General features: G+C 43.6%; 1 protein-coding gene across 2 annotated transcripts in view; it reads left to right on the plus strand.

Moving 5' to 3' along the window:
* The window catches only part of LOC100666679 (phospholipase A and acyltransferase 3), a 39430-nt gene extending 14494 nt beyond the window's left edge, over positions 1-24936 (plus strand). For both annotated transcript variants that reach the window (XM_003419457.4, XM_023559665.2), the window contains exons 4-5: positions 5714-5982; positions 13923-24936. In XM_003419457.4, coding sequence (XP_003419505.2) covers positions 5714-5982; positions 13923-14024 — 371 coding nt within the window. In that variant the 3' untranslated portion in view covers positions 14025-24936. The remainder of the gene's footprint in view (positions 1-5713; positions 5983-13922) is intronic.
* Positions 24937-24956: the final 20 nt, after the last annotated feature.

The raw sequence follows: 24956 nt of genomic DNA on the forward strand, positions 1-24956 counted from the left end.
ATCATTCCTGAGAGTGTCATCCGCATGGATGTATGTAGCAGAAGTTCTTACTTTTTCATTATGATGTCTTTTCCACTCACATGAATATACCACAGTTTGTCACCCATTCTTCTGCTGATGGCATTGGATTGTTTCCAGTTTTTGGCTCCTGTGAATAGAGCTGTTTTGGACAATTCTCGAACAAATCTTTGCCCGCCTTTTACTTTTAACCTCACACCGTACTTTATAGAGATATCAGATGTAACCAGAGTTGATCTCATCTCTTCCACCCCCAGTTAACCAATGGCTCCGGCAAAGATTGAGATTGTCAAGGATTTCATTTTACTTGGATCCACAACCAATACCCATGGAAGCAGCAGTCAAGAAATCAAAAGACACATTGCATTGGGCAATGCATTTCTTCTGTTAAAATGCAAAAAGTGCCCCTGCTGTTATCTAAAAAGCAAGCCCTTACCTGTGGGCCCTGAATTGGCTCCTTTCACTTTTATAAACATTTTTCTCCTCAGATACCCTATCCTCTCTATATCACTGTCTTCTCCTTCTCTATCGGGTCATTACTATTGGCATAGGAACATCTGTAGGATCTTCTGTCAACAAAACAAACACACACACCTCTTGATCTCACATCCTTCTCCAGCTAACCCCCATTAGAGCAAATCTCATCACAGCGTTGTCCACCATCACCGTATCTGGCTTCTCACCTCCCATTTGTCTTAACTTCCTGGTGCTGATGTAACATAAAGGCCACAAGTGGGTGGCTTTAAAGAACAGGAATTTATTTTGTTACAGTTCAGGAGGTTAAAAGTCCAAATCAGAGTCTTGACCATGTTGATTCCTTCCTTGCTGCTAGCCCCAGGTGATCCTTGGTTCCTTGGTGTTCCTTGGCTTGTTGACGATCCTCACATGGTGCCTGTCTCCCACATATGCGTGTCTCTGTGTCTTTGGTTTGGTGTCTATTCTGGTCTTTTTATAACTCAGAAGTGATTAGGTTTAGGATCCGCCCTACACTGGTATGGTCTCATTAACATAACAAAAGAAAAACCCTATTTCCAAACAGGATCACCTCCACAGGTACAAGGACAAGGAATTCAACACATATTTTGGGGGGATACAATTCAATTCATAACACTATTCTCTTTGCAGTCCTCTCCACCCAGGCTGTCTTTTTTTGCTCCCCACTAGAGTGGCTTTTATCAAGGTTACCAAAATACCTTGCACATCTTGCCGAAAACAAAGGTTGCTTTTCTGACCACAGCTCACTTGACTTCTCTGTAGCATTTGACATCAGTGACCTTTTTCTCTGCTCTTCATCTGGTATCTATCTTCTTTCCTCATTGGGCCCTTCCTTTCTCATCTTCTGTGAGGGGTCTTCCCCTTCTCCCACACTCCTAAATGGGGTTCAGGTCTCACTCTCCACAGGTGACCTCATTGGGTCCCAGGCTTCCAAAACCTTCTATTTACTGATGTATCCTAAGCCCATACCCTCAGCTTGGGCCTCCTTGCTCAGCTTCAAGCTCTTATAACCTCTTGACAACTTGGGATTTCCCCTTGGGTGTCTAATTAATGTCTTGAACTTGACATACCCCAGATGAAAGGCCTGATGTCATCTAACCCAAACCTACTCTTTTCTCCTTCCCTGTCTTCTGCATTTCAGTAGATGACACCATCTAGTTACTCTGGCCAAAAACATAGGAGTCATCTTTAGTTCTTTTCCTTTCCTCACCCCATATCTAATCCTTTAGGAAAGGCTTTGCCTCCAAAACAGACCCCAGACCTGCCTTCTCACCATTTCTGCTGTGAAAGCTACTATTTTCTCTTACCTGGAGACTGCTGCAGCCTCCAGCTCATCTCTCTGCCTCTTGCCTACTCATGGTCAGTCCCTCCTTACTGGGCAGCCAGCATGATCATTCTTAAGTGTAAATCAATCGATTTTTAGAGTAGTAAATCAATTTACAGTATTGATTTACTATCTACATGTGATGAAAAAGCCAACTGTGTATACTGTGTATACATTACTAACAGTGCACAAACACCAGAAGAGAAACTCGATAACTGGGAGCTCCTAAAAATCAAACACCTGTGCTCATCCAAAGACTTCACCAAAAGAGTAAAAAGATTACCTACAGACTGGGAAAAAGTTTTTAGCTATGACATTTCTGGTCAGCGTCTGATCTCTAAAATCTACATGATAGTGCAAAAACTCAACTACAAAAAGACAAATAACCCAATGAAAAAATGGGCTAAGGGTATGAACAGGCACTTTACTGAAGAAGACATTCAGGTAGCTAACAGATACGTGAGGAAATGCTCAGGATCATTAGCTATTAGAGATGTGCAAATCAAAACTACAATGAGATTTCATCTCACTCCAACAAAGCTGGCATTAATTCAAAAACCACAAAATAATAAATGTTGGAGAGGTTGTGGAGAGACTGGAACACTTATACATTGCTGGTGGCAATGTAAAATGGAACAACCATTTTGGAAATATTTGGCGTTTCCTTAAAAAGCTAGAAATAGAACTACCATACGATCCAGCAATCCCACTCCTTGGAATATATCCTAGAGAAATAAGAGCCTTTACACAACCAGATATATGCACACCCATGTTTATTGCAGCAGTGTTTACAACAGCAAAAACACGGAAGCAACCAAGGTGCTCATCAATGGATGAATAAATTATGGTATATTCACACAATGGAATATTACTCATTGATAAAGAACAATGATGAATCTGTGAAACATCTCATAACATGGAGAAATCTGGAAGGCGTTATGCTGAGTGAAATTAGTCAGTTGCAAAAGGACAAATATTGTATGAGACCAATATTATAAGAACTCGGAAAATAGTTTAAACAGAGAAGAAAATATTCTTTGATGGTTACGAGAGTGGGGAGGGAGGGAGGAAAGGAGGGAAGAAGAGGGATATTCACTAATTAGATAGCAGACAAAAACTAATTTAGGTGAAGGGAAAGACAACACACAATACAGGAGAGGTCAGCATAACTGGAGTAAACCAAAAACAAAGAAGTTTCCTGAATAAACTGAATGCTCTGAAGGCCAGTGTAGCAGGGATGGGGGTTTGGGGACCATGGTTTCAGGGGACATCTAAGTCAATTGGCATAATAAAATCTATTAAGAAAACATTCTGCATCCCACCTTGGAGAGTGGTGTCTGGGGTCTTAAATGCTAGCAAGTGGCCATCTAAGATGCATCAATTGGTCTCAACCTACCTGGAGCAAAGGAGAGTGAAGAACACCAAAGGCACAAGGTAATTATGAGCCCAAGAGACAGAAAGGGCCACATGAACCAGACACTACATCAGCCTGAGACCAGAAGAACTAGATGGTGCTCAGCTACAACCGAAGACTGCCCTGACAGGGAACACAACAGAGAATCCCTGAAAGAACAGGAGAACAGTGGGATGCACACCTCAAATTCTCATAAAAAGACCAGACTTAATGGTCTGACTGAGACTAGAAGGACCCCAGAGGTCATGGTCCCCAGACCTTCTGTTAGGCCAAGACAGGAACCATTCCCAAAGCCAACTCTTCAGACAGGGATTGGACTGGACTATAAGATAGAAAATGATACTGGTGAGGAGTGAGCTCAAGTAGACACATGAGACTATGTGGGCAGCTCCTGCCTGGAGATGAGATGAGAAGGCAGAGGGACAGAAGCTGGCTGAATTGACACGGAAATACAGGGTGGAGAGAAGGAGTGTACTGTCTCATTAGGGGGAGAGCAACTAGGAGTATATAGCAAGGTGTACATAAATTTTTGTATGAGAGACTGACTTGATTTGTAAACTTCCACTTAAAGTGTAATAAAAATGAAAAAAAAAAAAAAAGGACAACTGTGAAGCGTGACATGTCACTCTTCCCCTAAAGTCTCAGTTGGCTTTCTTCTCACATGTAGAGTAAGATTCAAAATCCATGCCCTGACCCATTGGGCCTGGAGTGGTTTGGCCTCTGCCTTCATCTTGGAACCTCATCTTCCTCTTCTTTCCTCCTGGGTCTCTAGACTTCAGTTGCAGTGGCCTCCTGGCTGCCCCTCGACCATGCCAAGATCTTTCCTTCCTGAGGTCTTGTCCTTGTTCCTTCTGCTGGGGATGCCTTTCCCTAGATCTTGGGACAGGTATCTCCTCCTCATCACTCAGGTCTCAACTCAAATATCCATTCCTTGTGTGGCCCTCCCCAACCCAAGCTAGAGAAACCTCCTCTGGTCATCATTTCCTTTGTTACCCAACTTAACTTTCTCCATAGCATTTTCAGCACCTGAAATAAGATGCTAAAGTATGTTATTTTGTTTGGTTGGTCCTTGTCAGTATCCCCTCACTGGACGATGAGCTACTCAAGGGCAAGGTTACGTGACAGGTCAAGACCACTCAGCTTGAGTCAGAACCCAGGATTTCTGACCTTTTACCTGTGCACCCTTGTACTGCTCACTAGGGTGGCACCAGGTGTGTGAAATTTAAGGAGGCCCTTACACTTGGCTGCAGACCTTGCACTTGTACAACGTTGAGAGTGCTTCCTTAAATCTCGTGCTCTAGGCACCTTGTTTGCCTCATCCAAGTCTTGACCCTGCCACTCGCCCTGCCTTGGGGCTGAACCTTGTGGGGCCTCAGGACCTCACCTGGTCCCATTCCCTCTGTGTCCATGCTGACCCTTTCCACAAATTCAGGGCTCAAATACAGCATCATCTCCTTTATTTATTTCAGTTAATCCCTCAAGCACCACCTGCCCTCTTAGTAGCAAGTCTGAATCCCATAGATTTTCCCAAGTCTCAGGATTGTGCTTGGGACAAGGGGTTCATTCCTCTTTGGAAGACCAAGCAGAGCAGGACCTGGGGTTTGATCAGTCCCTCCTGCCATTGCTTGTTGCTGCCACATGGTATCATAGTTGAAGCCTGGTCCTACCCAGTTCAACAGGTGCCGCCATGGCTGCTCTTTGAGGGAGAATGAGCCACCTCTCATGATGCATAGCCCAGGGCTCCTGGGTTCCACCTCTTTAGTTCACAGCCACCTTTTCATCCATCGTGGCCAAAACATGCTCTCCCCCTCCCACCATACCGGGGGAGTGCCTGGTCTCTGTGCTTGCATCAGTTCTCTCTCTCGGCCATCCTGTCCTTGTGTTGAACCCAGGCTCCTTTTCTTCAAGGTGATTTCATTTCTGGAGCTTTGTTGCTCCTTCCAGCCCCTGGGCCTTGGGTGGGGCCATGCCTGTGTACCCACTCACTTTACATCTCAGGAAGCAGCTGTGGGGTTTGGTCCCTTTGCTCCCAGAAGGGTGGAGACTCCTTGCCCAAGCCCATCCACTTTTTCTGCAGTAATTGGCTTTGCTTATATCAAGGAGTTGTAGCCTTGTTGGAATCATGAAAGGGTCACATCTGTTCCCCCAGAGTTTTGGATGTATACTTGGCTCATATTTGCATAATCAAGAGGGCCACTCAGGTGTCACAGGATGCAGAAGGCCAGCTTCTCTAGGTTATGAAAAAAATCTTAACAAATCATGGAACTTCACACTGCTCATTTCAGGTAAGGAAACTAGGGCCCAGAGATCACAAGAGCCTTCTCCAAAGTAACACAGTCATGGGTCTGACCCTTGGCCCTTCCACATGTTGCTCTTCCCCTCGTGAATGGTGCTGGGGCCAGCTCAGTCCCTGTGGCCCTACGCAGGACCAATCCTTCTGTTTCCTCTTTGTGGATCCACAGGTGAAATCGCTGGAGCTGGTGCGGCCAGTGTCATGTCTGCCCTGACGGATAAGGCCATAGTGAAGAAGGAACTGCTATATGATGTGGCCGGGCGGGACAAGTACCAGGTCAATAACAAGCATGATAACAAGTACCCGCCCCTACCTCCCAGCAAAATCATCCAGCGGGCGGAGGAGCTGGTGGGACAGGAGGTACTTTACAAGCTGACCAGCGAGAACTGCGAGCACTTTGTGAACGAGCTGCGCTATGGAGTCGCCCGCAGTGACCAGGTGTGTCCTTAGCCTGTGTCCCCATCCCCAGGAACCAGTTCTTTCCCTCAGCTGGCAGTGGCTGGGCCTCTGCTGTGAGCTGGACCAGGGTGGAGACAGGCATGGACAAGGTCAGAATAGCAGAGATGGAATGTCTTTGGTCTTACATTTCCATGAACGGTACACCTCCTCTCCTGGGTTCCTCTTTTCTCCCTAAGTCCTTTTCTTCTCTGCCTTTCCTGACTGGGGCCATCTACAGCCCTGAATGGGGGAACAAGGCCATACTAACAATAGAGGAGAGGTTAGCTTGCTATTTCTTAGTGCTTGTTACTCTGAAAACAAAATGATGCCCTTGGGTTTGCATGGCGGCAATGCTGAGTTAGACCATCCATTGGCATAAGTAGATATATGGACCCTTGTGCCCAGCAGTGAGTCACTGCAGCTTAACATGTTGCCTCATTAGAGCAGAGCAGGGAGTGTTAGCCTGAGGGTGGGTGGAGGGTGCCTTATCATGCTTCTACAAAACACTGTCCTCAGCTCTGCTGAAATGCAAGGGTCAACCCAGGAGATCCTGGCGGATGCAGTTTTGTTCATTTACTTAGTTTGATTTTTGTTCACTTATTTAGTATTGCCCCCTCTCTTCTTTGAATTTCTTTTTCTCCTGGATAACTAACTTCTTTCCCACTTCTACATTTTTTTTGGGGGTGTGGGCAGGGGGCAGGGAGGGATAAGAACATTGTTTGAAAAAGTTCTTAGATGCTTATTGAAGCAAAAGGGTATGATTTTTAATTTTCAGTGAAACTTTAAGTCTGTCAGGTCGTTTATTTTTATATCTGAGAACTGATCTCTTCTTCCTTGGTCAGTGTGGTGGTCAAGAGCATGGGCTCCTGGGAACAGGCATGGGCTGGATCTGAGCGCTGCCTCTTGCTATCTGTATGACTTTGGAACAGTTATTCAAACTCCCTAAACCTTGGTAAAGTACCATTGATAATACTGACCTCAGAGGGTTACTGTGTGGATTAAATATGAGCACATTTATGCTTAGCACAGTGCTGACTCAGAAAATGCACTTAGTGTGTTATAGTAGTAAAAGTCATCATAGTAGTCCTCACCTGCATTTTTTTTTTTTTTTTTTTGCTTGCTTCACCCAGTACCTCCTCTACTGGCCTCTTTGAGCCACAGTGACTTGGACAGGGAGGCATTCACCAACACCACCTACAAGGATCACTCTCAGCTTTCCCTTACACTGCAGATAATCAGCTGTGCTCACTCTGCTGACTCCATAGTGGCTAGCTGGTTCCTACTCCTCTCTCCTATGAGATATTATATATCTTCCAATGGGTATCTTTTTATTGTTTTTCCTTAATCAAATGTGTTATTCTTCTTCAACAACTGTTTACATATATATGAATGTGAAAGGTACTTAATATAAAAACTGAGTACCAAATACACATCTAGCTAGGTAAGGAAAGGGCCACATTGCCAATGTTTGACAAAGACTCCAGAGTCTTTGGGTCACAAGCTTGATTAAACTTCCCTGAGAGTTCATAAGAGGCCCCATCTGAGGAAGCCAGTGGGCAGGGCCATGAAAGAAACTTCTTCAGTGCCTGTATATTTTCAGGTTAAAAAGATGGTACAATGATAGAAGGAATCTGTGGGATGATGGCACTCAGCACATAAGTCTCTTGGGGATGATAGCTTTCAAAATGTTTTTCTCTTGAGTTACACTTGGTCCATAGCTGTCATCCTGGTATCATCCTTCACCAGCATCCTAGAAATTCCTTTTAATTCTCTCCGGAATTAATGCTTATATTTTCAGTAGCTCACATCTTTCTCTTTCTTGGTTTATTCCCTTGTTTTGGTGGAACACCTCCTCTAATAGTTTCCTGATAAAGAGTGCATGGGAGGTAAAATTTTAAAGACCTTTCATGTCCGAAAATGTCTTCATTTTACCCTCACATTTTATTGGTAGTTTCGCTGGGTATAGAATTCCAGGTTGGAATAAATTTTTTTTCAGAATTTTGAAGGCATCACTCCACAGTCATCTACTTATGCTATTGTTTAGAAGTCTGAAGCTGTTCCGATTTTTGATTCTTTGTTTGTGATCTATTTTTTCCTTTTAGAATCTTATAAAATCTTCTCTTTATCTTCAATATTCTTAAATTTCACTATAATATGCCTTGTGTAGGTCTATTTTCATGTATTGGGCTGGGCACTTGGTGACTCCTTTTAATCTGGGAACTCACATCCTTCAGTTCTGGGAACTTTTTAATTTTCTCTTCTCTCATTTTGGAACTCCTATTATTTGAGTGTTGGACCTTTAGTTCAAACTTATCCAGTGGTGTAGTGGAAGAAAGTCCTGGAGATTTGCTTCTGAAAAGCCTAGAAAATGCTATGGAGCTCAGTTCTACTCTGTAATGCATGAGGTCTCCATGAGTCAGAATTGACTTGTCGGTAATGGGTTTGATTTTTTGAGTTTGGGACTTTAGACTGCTCCTCTAATTCTCTTTTCTTCTCTCTCCTGTTTTTCATTTATTTTGTTTTTAATTAGAAAATTAACATTCATCGGTAGATTAAGGTATAATAGAAGTTTAAAAATGTAGCAGCGGCAATATCAGGATAAAAAAGAGAAACTTATGCCAAAAACAATCTGATTTCATCGATGGTGATATTTCATAAGAATCAAGGTCTTCATTCATACGTGGTTTCCATTTCAGGCAAATTTCCATACTCTTGTCATCAAAAGGAGCCCTGGTAGTGGAATGGTTAAGTGCTTGGCTGCTAACTGAAAATCCATCGGTGGCTCTACAGGAGAAAAGACCTGGCTACCTGCTCCCTTAAAGATTACAGCCTAGAAAACCCTATGGGACAGTTCTACTCTGTCATGTAGGGTCACTATGAGTCAGAATTGACTCAACGGCACACAAGAACAACAACATCATCACTAAACCCCAAATCTAGATTACCATACAAGCCTGGGAAGTAATAAGATACTCAATAAAATTCAGGGTCCTACCCTAGGAAGATTTGATGGATTTATAGAATATATCCTAGTCATCTAATTTCTAGTTATTCTTTCTGTGATTATTAATAAAATGAAGAACAAATTTACAAGTTTATATAAGTAGAGCATTTTTCTGTCAGCACAAAATTGTTACATCATTTAGTAAAGTACATATGTCTCCAGGCACAGGTAATATTTAGAGGAATCAAATAAAATTCCAAATCCTGAGATAGCAAAACAACTAAGAAATATTTTTGACCGTTTACTTTTTATAAACAAAATTCCACTCTTCTTGCAAAATAAGACAATACAGATCAGACACATCACATTTTTCTTTCTCTGGCTTTAGCCTTCTGTCCTTCTCATCTACCTGAAAGAGGCAAAGAACAGCAACAAGAACAATAAAACAGCATAAATAATTCTATTTGACCCCATCACAGAAAATTAAACCAGAATATAATACAAAACAAAGAAAAAGGTGTCATCTGTACAATTTCCAAAGAGTTCCTCTTTCATTTCTTGGCCTGGGATGGGAGTTTCTCAACCTTGGCACTGTTGACACTTCTGGCATGAAAATTCTGCCTTGTCAGGGGCTGTCCTTGTATTGTAGGATGTTTTTAGCGAGATCCATGGCCTCTCCCCACTAGATGCCAGTAGCACAGTGCGCACCCTCCTCCTTCGTTTTCAAGAACCAAAAATATCTCTGTTGCAGTTCTTAGTTACCATAGAGTTGATTTCGACTCCTAGCTACCTACCCCATGTGTGCAGAGTAGAACTCCTTAGGTTTTTCAAGGCTGTGACTTTTTGGAAGCAGACTGCAGGCCTGTCTTCTGAAGCACCTCTGCTAGGTTCAAACTGCCAACCTCTCAGCTAGTAGTTGAGCGCCTAACCATTTGCAACACCTGGGGCCTCCTAGGATGTCTCTAAAAAAAAAAAAAAAAGATATCTCTAGACCTTGCCAAATTTTCCCTGCAGGGAAAAACCCTATCAAGTTGAGAACCACTGGCCTAGTGAGTAATGATCATAACACATGCTATGAGCCAAATTAAAATACAACTTCTACGTGTGTCCAACTTCACTTGAGATGGTGGATGTAGTAGAAATTGGCGAATGTCCAGCAGTGTTTTTCTTTGTAAGAGCTGTCAAAGCAGTCAGTCTCCTTTTTGTTTAACTCACGAGGACATTTTGTTTGTTTAAAAGAATTTTGTCAGTCCTTATTTTTATCTGTGCTGGGTTCTTTGAAACAACAGACTAGGTCTTCCTTTAATAGAAAGCCTGATGACTCATCTAACTTCCTAGTAAGAAAGGGAAGCAACGGATTTAAACTAAAGTGTGGTTTGTGTTTTACATGCCTAAGAGTATTCTAAAATAAAAGAAGTTTAAAAATGTAGCAGCAACAATATCAACATAAAAAAGAGAAACTTAGGCTGAAGACAATCTGACTTCGACCTACCTAAAATATTTATTTAGCAAGCTTTTGTAGAGAAGTCTTCATACTGAATAGTACTTAAAAAAAAAAAAAAGAAAAGAAAAGCAACTGGCAGCTATACTCACAACAGAGTCTAGTCTGTGCCAGATAAAATATTGAGAGAAGTACAAATTGAAGATGAGGTCGGTGGTAATACGTATATTACATATATGACATTGTATGTTACATCAATCTGGACACATAGTGGGGTGTTGTTTTAAAATCCCTGTAAATGAAACCATATTTCTATACAAATAGTTTATAATCATTCTTACTTTGTAACCTCTCTTAGTCTAAATTAATTGCTTTCAGAATAACACTGCTCTTCTCAAAACCCTCTTTTATCCACTTGAGACATTGCTGTGAGTGAAGGAAGAACGTTAGCCTTTCCCGTTTCCTAGAAACAAGTCAGACTTAATGAAACTGTAACTTAACTCAGAGGAGCCATGTAGTATACATAGCTAAATGTATGCAGTCTGATCGAATTTCGATTTGCCCACTTCTAAAAAAGATTTCTTAGGATTTCTAATGGGGGACTTTTTTTTCTCTCTTCTAATATTCTGATTTGAGATCTGTGATGCACACCATGTAGCCCTTCTTCATGATCAGAAATCCTATAATGTCAGGTCAGTAGCTGGGCTGGATTCATCAACCTTGCAACAAGAAAATTATCAATGGCATCTGAAGGCAGCACTGACTCTTGTGGGCAGATTGTTTTCCCCATAAAATTTGCACTCTAAGGACTGAGTAGATGCCACTTGCTTGTATTTAATCACATTCTTTGACTGTGTACAAAGCATGGCCACAAACAATAAGGTCATTGTTAGTTTCCTTGACAAAGTAACCTTTGTATGAACCATTTGCATCAGCATTTGCTTTCCCACTATGACGTTCTGTAAAGAACTAGGGACATATTGTTTCTCCTCCATTATCTGCAAACCATTTCTCCCTGACACACAGCTTAGTAAGGAAAACGCTGGATACAAGTGATTTTATGCAGGTTCTCTAGCAAGTTAACCCAACAGAACCACAGCTGCCAAAAAACTGCTGAATTCCCATTTAGAGGAAGGTTTAAAGACTGACCAGCAGTGGAGCCCAAGGACTGTAGCTTTACCCAGACTTTGTCATCTGAGTTCTGGCTGCTAAGCATGGTTTCTGTTTCTCCAGATTTTTTCTGTTTTGTCTTCTATCTTAGAGGGCTTCCTCAGACGTCTGCTATCCTTGGTGGTATGCTCATGATTAACTCAATAGCAAATGGAAGCTCTGAGCAAGTGGGGGACCGGTGGCTCGTTGACTTTGAGTTTTCACTGCAGGGTTGTCTGGGCCGTCTGTTTGTTTAAAAAACTCCCAGAATTGGTGTCTTTCGTTGTTTCCACTTGGGCTGGTCAGAATCTCAGGAAAGTCTTCTAATACTCCTGCTAGGAGGTGAAGTTCTGGGAGGAGAGAGGGATAGTAGGGCTGGGAGTCTCACCTTAGCATTTTTATGGTTTTTCAATGCTTTTGTTTATGGTAAAATACCCATATCCTTACATGAGATTCTAGATTTCCATGCCCCCAAATCCTCTGTTTTACCCTCTCCAGAGAATAAACTTTCAGATTTTTGTTGGCGTGGGAAAGGAGGTTCTTGGACCTAACTCAAGCTCTCTTTCTTTCCTCCCACTTTCAGGGGCAACTGGGCTTGCCAATATGTGATACTTTTTGAGGATTCTGTTGTAGAAATAGGATTGACTCTCAGCCTTTTCTGTTGCTTCCTTTGGCTTTCGTGTTCTCTGGGTCTGCTAAGTCAGTTATTACTTTTCCATCTGTCTGGCAACTTTCACATTTTTCTGTTGTTGTCTTCTCTTTTGTTCTCTCTGTCTTTGGGTAATGATGCCTACAACAAATGCTCTGCTTTACTAACTGGGTTTCAGGAGGGAGTGAAATTTGACATATATTCAATTTTTACCCTGAAGTCTCCTCTTACTTTTCAAGCCCTCTTTTTCTACTACTTCAGTTCATGTGGAGCACTGGTGGCACAGTGGTTAAGAGCTCAGGTGCCAACCAAAAGTTCTGCAGTTTGAACCCACCAGCTGCTCTTTGGAAACCCTACAGGACTGTTCTACTCTGTCCTATAGGGTCGCTATGAGTTGGCATCGACTCGATGGCAATGAGTTTTTTGGTTTGGTTTGACAGTTATCCTAATAACTTTAAGCATATCACCATTATTCACAGTTGAGCCATTTACTGAATACATGAAGTGCTCTTCTGTGTCTGGCAGACTGGGCACTGGGGATGCAGTGACAAACAATACAGGTGAGGTCACACAGTTCACTGAGTTTTCAAAATAGCAGTCCCCCTCTACTTCACACTTACTTCATGTTTCTAGTTGGCCATCCTGGCACTGCCTCCCTGTCCTTTCCACAGTCACCCTCTGAGGAGTTATGTGCTTTAAATACTCTCAGGAAACCCTGGTGGCGTAGTGGTTAAGTGCTATGGCTGCTAACCAAAGGGTCGGCAGCTCAAATCCGCCAGGCACTCCTTGGAAACGCTATAGGGCATTTCTACTCTGTCTTATAGGGTCGCTGTGAGTCAGAATCGACTCGATGGGAGCGGGTTTGGTTTTGGTTTTGGAAATACCCACAGGGTCAATAGAGTTGCTCAGCTCTGGTTCATGTGAATTCCAGGCCAGCTGGCTCCATCCACTCATTCTTTCCTCACTTGGCCCTCTCCTCCACTCTGCCTGGGGAGGCCACGGGGCATGTGAGGTGACCTGAACTTAATGTCCCTATTGAATGTACAAGGAGCCCTGGTGGTGCAGTGGTTACGCACTCATCTGCTAACCTAAAGGTCAGAGGTTCGAACCCACCAACCACTCCATGGAAGAAAGATGTGGTAGTCTGCTTCTATAAAGATTACAGCCTTGGAAACTTTTTTTTTTTTTTAATTAATTTTTATTAAGCTTCAAGTGGACATTTACCATTCCAATCAGTCTGTCACATGTAGGTTTACATACATCTTACTCCCTTCTCCCACTTGCTCTCCCCCTATTGAGTCAGCCCTTTCAGTCTCTCGTTTCGTGCCAATTTTGCCATCTTCCCTCTCTCTCTATCTTCCCATCCCCCCTCCAGTCAAGAGTTGCCAACACACTCTCCAGTGTCCACCTGATTTAATTAGCTCACTCTTCATCAGCATCTTTCTCCCCCCCGACTGACCAGTCCTTTTCATGCCTGATGAGTTGTCTTCGGGGATGGTTCCTGTCCTGTGCCATCAGAAGTTCTGGGGAGCATTGTCTCTGGGATTCCTCTAGTCGCAGTCATACCATTAGGTATGGTCTTTTTATGAGAATTTGGGGTCAGCCTTGGAAACTTGATGGGGCCCTTCTGCTCTGTCCTATAGGGTCGTTATGAGTTGGAATTAACTCACTGGCAATGGGTAATAGGTTTGGGTTGAATGTACAGCCTGTGTTCAGATTCCTGACATACAGTCTGATCCCCTCTCTTTTCTTTGCAGGTCAGAGATGTTGTCATGGCAGCAGGCATTGCAGGATTGGGCTTGGCAGCCATGGCCCTCATTGGAATCATGTTCTCAAGAAATAAGCGGCAAAAGCAATAACTTGAAGAGACTGTTCTATCAGCAGTGACTTTCTAAATTAAGGGGATCTTGTTTTGCTAGAGGGTTTGGGGTTTGGTTTATGGATTTCATTTTGTTTTATAATAAGGCTTATTTTCACAGAATAAAATAAAGCCCAGTGAGGGAGGATTTTATTGAGGGAAATGCAGCAAGAATGACCTGGTGTGAGCTCTATTCCTGGTGACACCAGGTTGTGCCCTGGCCTGGTTGTGGTTTTTTTTTCACTTTTTCTTTGAGGGCTGTTCTTTGGGCCCTTTTCATTGCAGGAACCCTAAGTCCAAGTCCAGTTACTTCTACTACCTGGGTGTTCCTAGTTGTGGGAGATACAGGTGGGGCAGGATAAATCTGATTAATGTACAAGAACAGGAACCATCAGACAGCCAGGACCCTCGGTCTGGAACTAGATCAAGATGGCTCCTAACACCTCAGCAGCTGGAGTCTGTAGATATATATGTTCAGGGGAGTTGATAAGAAATCCTCCGCCCAGAAGGAAACTTGTATATGCTTTTGCCAGTCTTGCTAAAACCTCCCTTATTTCCCTTTGCTTTCTACATCTTTTCTCTGCTTTGTAGCTTCTGCTTCCTCTGCATATCTGCTTCCTCACCGCTTCAACTCTTCATGACCCCTCAAGTCTTTCATCTCAGATCCCTCTCTTGGCTTTTTTTCTGGCATCCGCTCAGCTCAGCTCAGCTCCCCCGCTGACTGTGGCTTCCTGTGCTCCCATTTCAAGTTCCTGTGACAGACTCTGATTGGCTCAGCTGACCACATCCTGGCTGTGCCTACTGATTGGCTGCTCTTGGGTCAGGTGACCTCCCTGGGCCGATCAGCTCTGCCTGATGGATCTGGGGCCGCATGGTACAAATGTGGCTTCAGACCTTACTGGACTGGGGGTGTAGCTGGCTCCGTGAGAGCCCTCTTGGGGGTGCTGAGCTTGGCATCCCCCCCAAGTCCCTCCTCATCTGCTTGGACCCTGGACCAGGGGAGATTTATCAGAAGTCTCAAGCTCACAGTTTCCTCTATGAAATATGGTACCCTAACCATCCACTTATTTTTATAAAAGAAAGAATTAGAATCTAAGTACTCTTTTTCTCACCTCAAAATGCCCATTTCATTAAAGAGATAAGTTGAGGAGAAGCACGAGGGCTTCTGTCCCCTTCCCCTTCAGCCATAGCTGCCCTTGGCCAGGGGCAGCTGCTCAACCCTCATCTATGTGAGATGGAAACCAGGACCTGTGAGGTATGGACTGGGCTGGCACTTGGCCAGCCACCTTCACAAACTGCTTGACCTTCACCATGAGGGTGTGGGAGTTATAACCGACATTCACAGATGGGGCAACTGGGGATGGGAGAGGTCAAGTTACTGGCTAAGTTCATATAGCTAGTAGACGGTAGAGGTGGGATGCTCACAACATTAGTTTCCTACTGCTGGTATGACAAATTACCTCAAACTTAGTGCCTGAAAACAACAGAAGTGTTCTGGAGTCCAAACGTCTGAAATCAGCTTCACTGGGCTGGAGTCAGAGTGCTGACAGGGCTGCACTCCCTCTGGAGGCTCTAGGGGAGAGCCCCTTCCTTGTCTCTTCATTTCTGGTGGCTGCCGCCTTTCCTTGGCTTGTGGCTGCACCACTCCAGTGGTCACACTGCCTACTCATTTTCTGTGTGTGTGAAGTCTCCCTCTGCCTTTCTGTCATAGGACACCTGTGCTTGCATTTAGAGCCCACTCGGATAATCTCATCTCAGAAAAATTCACATTTATAGGATTTTGGGGATTAGGATGTGGATATATCTCTGGGGGACCAGTTTTCAACCTACCATACCCACCAAAGGTTGTCCAACCAAGAAGCTCAGGTGTCTGAATTGGAAGACTCTAGCATGCTTTTTCAAGAGAGCCATGTGGGTACCAGCGTGACAGCTGACGGCAAGAGAACCACACTCTGGGAGGGTGAAAGAGGCCTCTCCACTCAAGAGTTTGAGAATTGGGGCCCCCACTCCATTCCTTCCATTTGCCTGTCCTAGACATGACCTTTACCACATTAAGTTCATTCCTTTGCAATCATGGCAGATTGTTTTCTTGGAACCCCATTAAGGTGTCTCTCAAATATCATTTACATTTAGGCTCTTACTGCCCACTAGTCAAAATTGTCAGATTATGTCTAGTCAAATATTGTAAGAAATGGGACTCAAGACAGGCAAGTATATGAGTTTGCATATATATATATTTTTTGTTGGCAGTGGATTTATTTAGGCCATAACAGATGCGTATCTTAGTAGTACTCTCGAAGCCCCAGGCTTAAGTTCCAGGCCCCACAGCCACCAAGTGTGGCTTCTCCAGCAGTGGACTTGCAGCCTCGGTCCCACCGGCTGCCCAGCCGCACTGTGAAGGAAACGGAAGATGGACTACCTTCAGCCTCACGTTTTGTTTTGAAGGTGAAACCAGGACTAGCTGACCCTGGAGGCTATGTTACGGAAATGTCTTCACGTGCCCCTTTTATCTGGGTGTTTGTCACTAAAGTGCTGTGAAAATCTTGTTCCTATCCATCATTCCTGTATGAGTTTGTATATTGATGGTGTGTGCAGGCCTGGAACCTAAGTTCAGGCTGGCGGGGCCTGTTTGGAGGGGGTGGAGGAGACAACTGTTTCTGAGGGACGAGGATGCTGAGAGGGCAAAGAGGGGGTGAAATCCTGTTGTCTGCCCCCCAAGTCAAGTGCTCTGGAATAGGGCTGTGATGGTTACAGGAAGAGGCCCATTAAAATTTTTTTAAAATAATTTTTTAATTGTGTTTTAGGTGAAAGTGTGCAGCGTAAATTAGTTTTTCATTCAAAAATTCATATGCAAATCGTTTTGTGGTATTGGTTGCAAACCCCAAACTGTGTCAGCACTCTACCCCTTTCCCTTTCCATCCTGGGTTCTCTGTGTCCATTCCTTCAGGTTTCTTTTCTCTTCCTGCCTTCTCAGCTTTGCTTTTGGGCAGGTGTTGCCCATTTGGTCTCGTGTACTTGATTGAACTAAGAAGCAAGCTTCTCGTGTGTGTTATTGTTTGTTTTAAAGGCCTGTCTAATCTTTGGCTGAAAGGTGGATATCAGTAGTGGCTTCAGTTCTGAATTAGCAGGGTGTGCTGGGTCTATAGTCTTGGGGGTTCTTCCAGTCTCTGTCAGACCACTAAGTTTGGTCTTTTTTTGGTGAATTTGTATTTTGTTTTACATTTTTCTCCTGCTCTGCCCAGGACCCTTATTGTGATCCCTGTCAGAGTTGTCAGTGGTGGTAGCTGGGCACCATCTAGTTCTTCTGGGCTCAGGCTGGTAGAGGCGGTGGTTCATGTGACCCATTAGTCTTTTGGACTATTTTTCTTGTGTCTTTGGTTTTCTTTATTCTCCTTTGCTCTGAACGTGATGGGACCAATAGATGTATCTTCAGTGGCTGCTTGAAAGCTTATAAGAGCCCAGACACTCCTCACCAAATTAGGATTAGAACATTTTCTTTATGAACTGTTATGCCAATTGACCTTGATGTCCTTGAAACTATGGTCCCCAGCCCTCAGTCCCAATAACTCAGTCCCTCAGGTGTTTGGATGTGTCTAGGAAGTTTCTATGACTTTGCCTTGGACAAGTTGTGCTACCTTCCCCTATATTGTTGTTTTTCCCTTCACCAAAGTTAACTTGTCTACTATTTAGTTAGTGATTCCCTCTTCTCTCCTCCCCACTCCCGTCCCTCATAATCATCAAAGATTGTTTTTTTCTGTGTGTGAACCTTTTCTTGGGTTTTTATAATAGTGGTCTCATATAATATTTGTCCTTTTGTGATTGACTTATTTCAGTCAGCATAATACCCTCCAGATTCATCCGTGTTGTGAGATGTTTAGAGGATTCATCACTGTTCTTTACTGTTGCATAGTATTCCATTGTGTGTATATACCATAATTTGTTTATCCATTCACCTGTGGGTGGGCACTTTGCTGTTGTGAACAATGCTGCAATGAATATGGGTGCGCACGTGTCTATTTGTGTGGTGGCTCTTATTTCTCTAGGATATATTCCTAGGAGTGGGATTGCTGGATTGTATGGTATTTCTATTTCTAGCTTTTTAAGGAGGTGCCATATCGTTTTCCACAGTGGCTGTGCCATTTAACATTCCCGCTAGCAGTGCGTAAGAGTTCTGATCTCTTCTTGACCTCTCCAACCTTTGTATTTTCTGTTTTTTTTGATTAGTGCCAGTAACATTGGGGCGAGATAGTATCTCATTATGGTTTTGATTTGCATTTCTCTAATGGCTAATGACCACAAGCATTTCCTCATGTGTCTGTTAGCCACCTGAATGTCTTTTTTTTGTGAAGTGTCTGTTCATATTCTTTGCCCATTTAACTGGGTTATTTGTTTTTTTGTTGTTGAGGTGTTGAAGTATGTTACAGATTTTAGAGATTAGGCTCTTGTCAGATATATCATAGCCAAAAGTTTTTTTCCCAGTCTGTAGGTTCTCTTTTTACTCTTTTGGTGAAGTCTTTTGATGAGCTATCTACCTTATCTTATCCAGTTATCTAGCTTATTTTCTTGTGTTTGTGCATGTTAGTTATGGTTTGTATTGTATTTATGCAATGTGTTAGGGCCCCTAGCATTGTCCGTATTTTTTCTTCCCTGATCTTTATCGTTTTAGATGTCATATTTAGGTCTTTGATCCATTTTGATTTCGTTTTTTGTGTGTTGTGTGAAGTATGGATCCTGTTCCATGTTATAATTGTACACGAAGGCTCTAGATCCATTGGCCAAACTTTCTGCCTGGAAGGGAAGCCATTTTCTAATTTACACAAAGACATTTCATGCGCTAGCAGGGCACTAGATGCTGATGTGCGAGGCGGGGGGAGGAGGATTTGAAGATGAAGCCCACCCATTTCCTGGGGACCCCTGGAATCTACACAGCAGGAGGGGTCCAACCTGTTCCTGTGAGTTCTGAAGTGAAGAAGGGAGGTAGAAGGAAGATAGCTCTGTGCTGCCCTCACAGTGGGGCTGTTGGGAGTAGGGGTGACCAGGAGAGAGAAGGTCAGGGTTTCAGGAACCTCCTAGGGTCCTCAACCTTTCCTTTAGTCCACCTATCCTGTGAGCCCCAGTGGGGTCTGGCTTCTACCCCCCTTTCCCAGCCAACCAGATCCCTTTCCTGGAACATTTGAGGAGACACCAACCTAGTCAGCAAAGCCACCTCCTGAGGTGGTTTTGGTCCCCTCCTATCCCTGTGCTTCTCCCCCTGCTCTGGTCTTTCTCCCTGGTGGGGCCCAGGAGTAAGGCTCTTTCAGCCTGGAGAGCCCTGGATAGGAGCTGGACTTGGTGTGGGAGGGAGGTCCTGGAAGGCTCCAGGTTGATCCCAGCAGAGGGCTGCCATGTAGGCACCACTGAGGTAGTGAAAATGCATTTTCTTGAGTGCTTTAATATTGGACTGCCAGACCTCTGCCTGGCCAGTCTTACTCCAAGACTTTCTGGTTTTCCATTAATGTCCACCTGGTCCCTGGCCAGCCTTCTCCTCCTTACCACGGGAGGAGAGTGTCCCTGCCCTCTAGACTATCCCTCCTTCCCTGTCTCAGCACATTAACAAGGAAACTGCTTCCTTAGTTTACCCTTTTATTCCTATTCCTGATTCAGGCTGAGCTGAAACCTTGGAGCTGCAGGTTTATCCTAGAATCTTCCTCTCTCTCCTTCCCTAGGTGTCCTCTGCCTGTAGAGTCTCCATCCATCTAATTACCCTTGACCTGTGTTCAAGCCAAGCAGCCTAATCACTCTGCTCTTACTTAGTGAGCTTACTAGGAGTCAGAATCGATTAGACGGCAATGGGTTTTTGCCTAGTGGTAAGTGTGGCATCTACGCAGTCACTTTTGTTCAGTCTAACTCAGCAACTTTTATTTGCAGCCCTCTGCTGCCTGGCCCTGGCTCTGACCCAGATGCCTTTCTGGGCTTCAGTGACCTCATTGCCTGGTTGGGAGTGGGGGTTGACACAGTAACAAGTAAAAACAGAATAGCATGGGGGATTTGGAAGAGTCCAAAGGTCTTTCAGCCTGGAGAGCCCTGGATAGGAGCTGGACTTGGTGTGGGAGGGAGGTCCTGGAAGGCTCCAGGTTGATCCCAGCAGAGGGCTGCCATGTAGGCACCACTGAGGTAGTGAAAATGCATTTTCTTGAGTGCTTTAATATTAGAGAGAGAATATATTTTCTCCTTTGTTTTAGTGTAGCTGTATAAGCTGTGATTAATCTCTAGTCCTTGGAAAATGGTGCAGGCTCTGTTCAAAATATAGCTGAGCAACCTGTTCCACTCTTACACATAACAAACACCCTAATACCTTACAACATGTTTTCCCCTATTCAAAATAGGTGATTGAGAGCTTGACATGACTAACGCCATAGCGATGCTCTAAGTAATCTCTAAACATTTTTTAATTGCACCACCTGCACCGGTCTCTTCCAAAGGGGTGCGAAGCTACCTCAGCTCCTGTGGCCTTGGTCTCGTTTGTTCTTTCTTTGTTCTCTTCAGAAATGGCCTCAGCCTGCAAACCGACAGGAAGGCTTTCTTTCTTGCTCCCTATCTCAGCCACAGTGGACTTGGCAAAACAGCTCCACTAGCTGAGAGATCCTTATGAGAGTTTTTCAGCCTGTTACAAATATACTGATTAGAGTCCAGATGCCTGACATGTTTATCTTTACTTTAATGAAGAGTTTTTGTAGTTGTTTTAAGATGTATAAGACCATCTGTGGACTACGTGCTCAAAACATTAAAATTAGGTAACTGTATAAAACCCTCCCACCAACCCTTTAGGGCAGACAGAATTTGGGAGAAATTTAACCCCCTCTCTCTCTTGAACTTTTTTTTTTTTTTTCTCTCTTGAATACCAGTATTCAATAAAGCCTTCTACCTCCTCCTGTCTCAGTATTGGCTTTGTGGCAGGCGGCTCGAACCCACAATTTGCGGTAACACCACCTCAGGCTGGTCCTTGAAGGTCAGATGTTCCATTGTTTCATTTCAGTCTGGGGTGTGCAGAGGCTGTTTGGGGCTCCCTGGGAAGCACATCCTTTGCACTGGAAACACAGCCTGGGTCGTAGCAACAGGAGGCCTCTCTATTGGCAGTGACAGGAGGTCTGCGGCACTGGTCAGACAACAGGAGGCCCCTGGGGGCCCCAACTCCTGTGGGAAAATAGGTAAAGGCCCCTGGGTCTGGCCCATGAGGCCCTCTGCAGTCTGGCCCACTTTATCTTCCAATAGCTCTCTCTCTGCCCCGAGTGGCCTGGTCCTCGGTTTTAGCCAGTGTATCTCTCAGGGTCCACCAGAGAAATAGAACAAATAGAATATATATGCATATGGATTTATTGCAAGGAATTGGCTTATTGATTGGCTAGGCAAGTTTGAATTTCACAGGGCAGGCCATCAGGAAGGGCAGGCTGGAACTCTTGGTCACAGGCTGAAAGCACTGTCCATAGGCAGGATTTCTTCTTTGGAGAAGCCTCAGATCTGCTCTTAAGGCCTTTCAGCTGATTGAATCAGGCCATCCGGATTATCTAAGATAATGCTCTTAAAGTCAACTGATTGGAATGTTAATCATACCTACGGAACACCTTCACAGCAATACCTAGATTAGTGTTTGAACGAACAATTTGGGTCTATGGCCTAGCCAAATTGATACATAAAGCTGACCATCACAGTTAGCTTCTGTTCTCATTGCAACCCACTGCCCACAGCCAGACACTGGCCAGCTCTCTTAGGGGGTGGGGCAGACATCCAGCTTGTCTTTGCTTCTCACCAGGTCTGTTTATGGGTTCCCATCTGTCTTAGTTACTTTGTGCTGCTATAACAGAAATACCACAAATGGGTGGCTTTAAAGAACAGAGATTTATTTTCTCACAGTTCTGAAGGCTAAAGGTTCAAATCAGGGTCAATGTCAATTTCTTGTCAGTAACCTCGGGTATTCTTTGGTTCCTTGGCTTGTAGATGATCACCATATAGCACCTGTCTTCCCGTGTGTGTGTCTGTGCCTGATCTGCTCTTTTTATAATTCAGAAGTGATTAGATTTAGAACCCACCTGTAAAATGATGGTAATAGTAGTGTCAGAACCTGTCTAACTTCAGGGGGGATAATGACCAGGACCAGCCCAAAGCTGATTCCCATGAGGTGGAGGTTAGACATACCTCCACTCTCAAACATTTTTACCAATTCTGACCCCAGCCATCTGTCCCACGGTACTATCCTCTTCTGGGTTTGATAATAAGTTGCAGTGGCCACACAGAACTCACAGATCATACTTACAGTTGTGTTTATTAAGGAAGTAACAGGGTATAACTCAGAGTCAGGATGAACAGGCTACAACTCAGGATCAGGACCAGGAAGCACGCAGGCAAAGTCTCTCTTCTTCAGGGCTGGGCAGCTCTCTCAGCTCCTCTCGGCCACTCAGGCCTCCGCTCAGCTCCCTCAGCCCCTTAAGAACAGACTCCTCTCGGCCCTGTCAGGACAGGCTCCTCTTGGCTCTGTTGTCTGTCACCACTAACTCTGCTACAGGGCCTCTTCTGGGGCTCGCTCTGTCTTCAGTGTTTACAGTCCTTGACCTGTGTTACAAGCTCTTTTAGAAGGTTCTTTGCCTCCTCTATCTCTGCTTCTTTTCTCTTCTTCCTTTCTTCTGCTTCTTCCTGCTGTTTCTCTTCCTGCTTTTTTCTGTCTGGAAAACTCTGTGGGGCTGGCTGCTTGTATATACACAACTGCTCATCAATTTCAAGGCATGGCCCCTCCCAGTGGGGGGGGGCCACAAACTGACCAATCTGCTCTTGGTAGGCCTCAGATGATTCATTTGCATAGTAGGCCATAGTCACCTCATTTGCATACTCCATACTCATTTCATTGGCATGGGTGTATTGACCAATCCCTGAAAGGCGCATACCAATCAGGACTGGCTGCAGCCCAGGACCAGACAAAAAGTCAGATTGTTTACAGCTTGCCCAGAAAATGTCAATCAACCTGGACAAAAGTAACAAACTTTTGGGGTAGAAAATTAGGGCAAAGGTAACTCCTCAGGGTTTAGGGAAAAAATCTCTCAAGCCGTTTTTCCAAAGAACCAAGGCAAAAGATCACATAAAGGAGCTCATTTCACCACACCACCCTATTTGGGTATGATGTAATTAACATAACAAAGAAAACCCTGTTTCCAAAGGATTACATCCACTGGTTAGGATTCCAACACAGATTTTTTGGGGGACACAATTCAATCCATGACACCATCATTTTGCAGTCAATCTGTTGGTTCAAAGCCCTGCGACTTATGTACAGCCCATAGTTATTGAACCAACCACCATAAAGCCTATTATATTAAAAATTCGAAGCACATACAATGGTTTCTAGTAACAAATAAGCACTACTTTCTGACACACATCAAAACATTATTATTATTACTATTATCATGTTAAAGATGTTTTACTGTATTTGGAAGTGTTTCTTTAATGGTTTTTTATGTATACAAAGGCACACTATGTACTATATACTAAGACAAACATTTAACTAACTAATGGAGCCCTGGTGATGCAGTGGTTAAGAGCTCAGCTGTTAACCAAAAAGTTGGCAGTTCGAATCCACCAGCTGCTCCTTGGAAACTCTATAGTAGGGTCGCTATGAGTTGGAACGTTAGATACAAACTACCTAACTGTTCGGACTTACATACAAATTCCACTTAAAGACAGACTTAGGAATGGAACTTGTTTATAATCTGGGGACTACCCGTACTGAGCTGTATAAAAACAGGTGGAAGGCTGCATTTGGCCTGTGGGCCACAATTTCTTGATCTCTGGCCGATTTAGTAAATAGCATTCTAGCAACTGGATAACGATATGGACTTTACACTGTATAGAAAATTCAGTTTGGGGAGGGTTTCAGGCTTAAATCATACAATTCATCCATTTAAAGTGTACAGTTCAATGGTTTTTAGTATATTCACAGACTTGTGCAACCCTCACCACCATCAATTTTAGAACATTTTCATCAAAAAGAAACTCCCCACCTCTTAGCTATCACACTCAGTAGCCCCAAATTCACCTCAGCCTTAAGCGATCACAGATCTATTTTCTGTGTGTATGTATTTGCCCATTCTGGACATTTCATATAAATGGGATCATATGTATATAGAGATAGATAGATACAGATTTTTTTGTGTGTGTGTGAGTGACTTCTTTCACTTAGCATAATGTTTTCAAGTTTCCTCCATGTTGTAGCATGTACTTCATTCCTTTTTATGGCCAAATAATGTTTCATTGTATGAATATACCATATTCGGTTTATAGATTCATCAGGTGATGGACATTTAGGTTGTTTCTACCTTTCAGCTGTTGTAAATAATGCTGCTATGAACATTCAGATACAAGCTTTCGTGTGACATGGATATTGATTATTTATTGGTTATTTTCTATTTCTTCAACTGAGCTGTTGGTCCACGGCTATCTTATTGTTATTTGTTATATCTTAGAGTTATATTTTGAATATTCTTTTATACAGTATAAGATATAATGAAACCCATTAAGAAGTACAGCCAGAATGCTCCTTAGAAGCAAGCATGGCGAGACTACGTCTCACATAATTTTGACATGTTGTCAGGATGGATCAGTCCTTGGAGAAGGACATCATGTGTGGTAAAGCAGAGGGTCACCGAAAAAAAGGAAGACCTTCAATGAGATGGATTGACACAATGGTTGCAACAATGGGCTTAAGCATAACTATGATTGTGAGGATGGTGCAGGACCAGGCAGTGTTTCTTTCTGTAGTACATAGGGTTGCTATGAGCGGGAACCAACTCGATGACACCTAACAACAACAAAATTAAGAAATATGTGTAGAATTGACTAAGGCAAAGGAAGACATTAGAGGAACACCAGGAAAAAAAAAAAAAAAAAGAGGCATCCGCAGTAAATACTA

This window comes from Loxodonta africana, chromosome 7 (genome assembly GCF_030014295.1).
Source record: "Loxodonta africana isolate mLoxAfr1 chromosome 7, mLoxAfr1.hap2, whole genome shotgun sequence".
Taxonomy (NCBI): domain Eukaryota; kingdom Metazoa; phylum Chordata; class Mammalia; order Proboscidea; family Elephantidae; genus Loxodonta; species Loxodonta africana.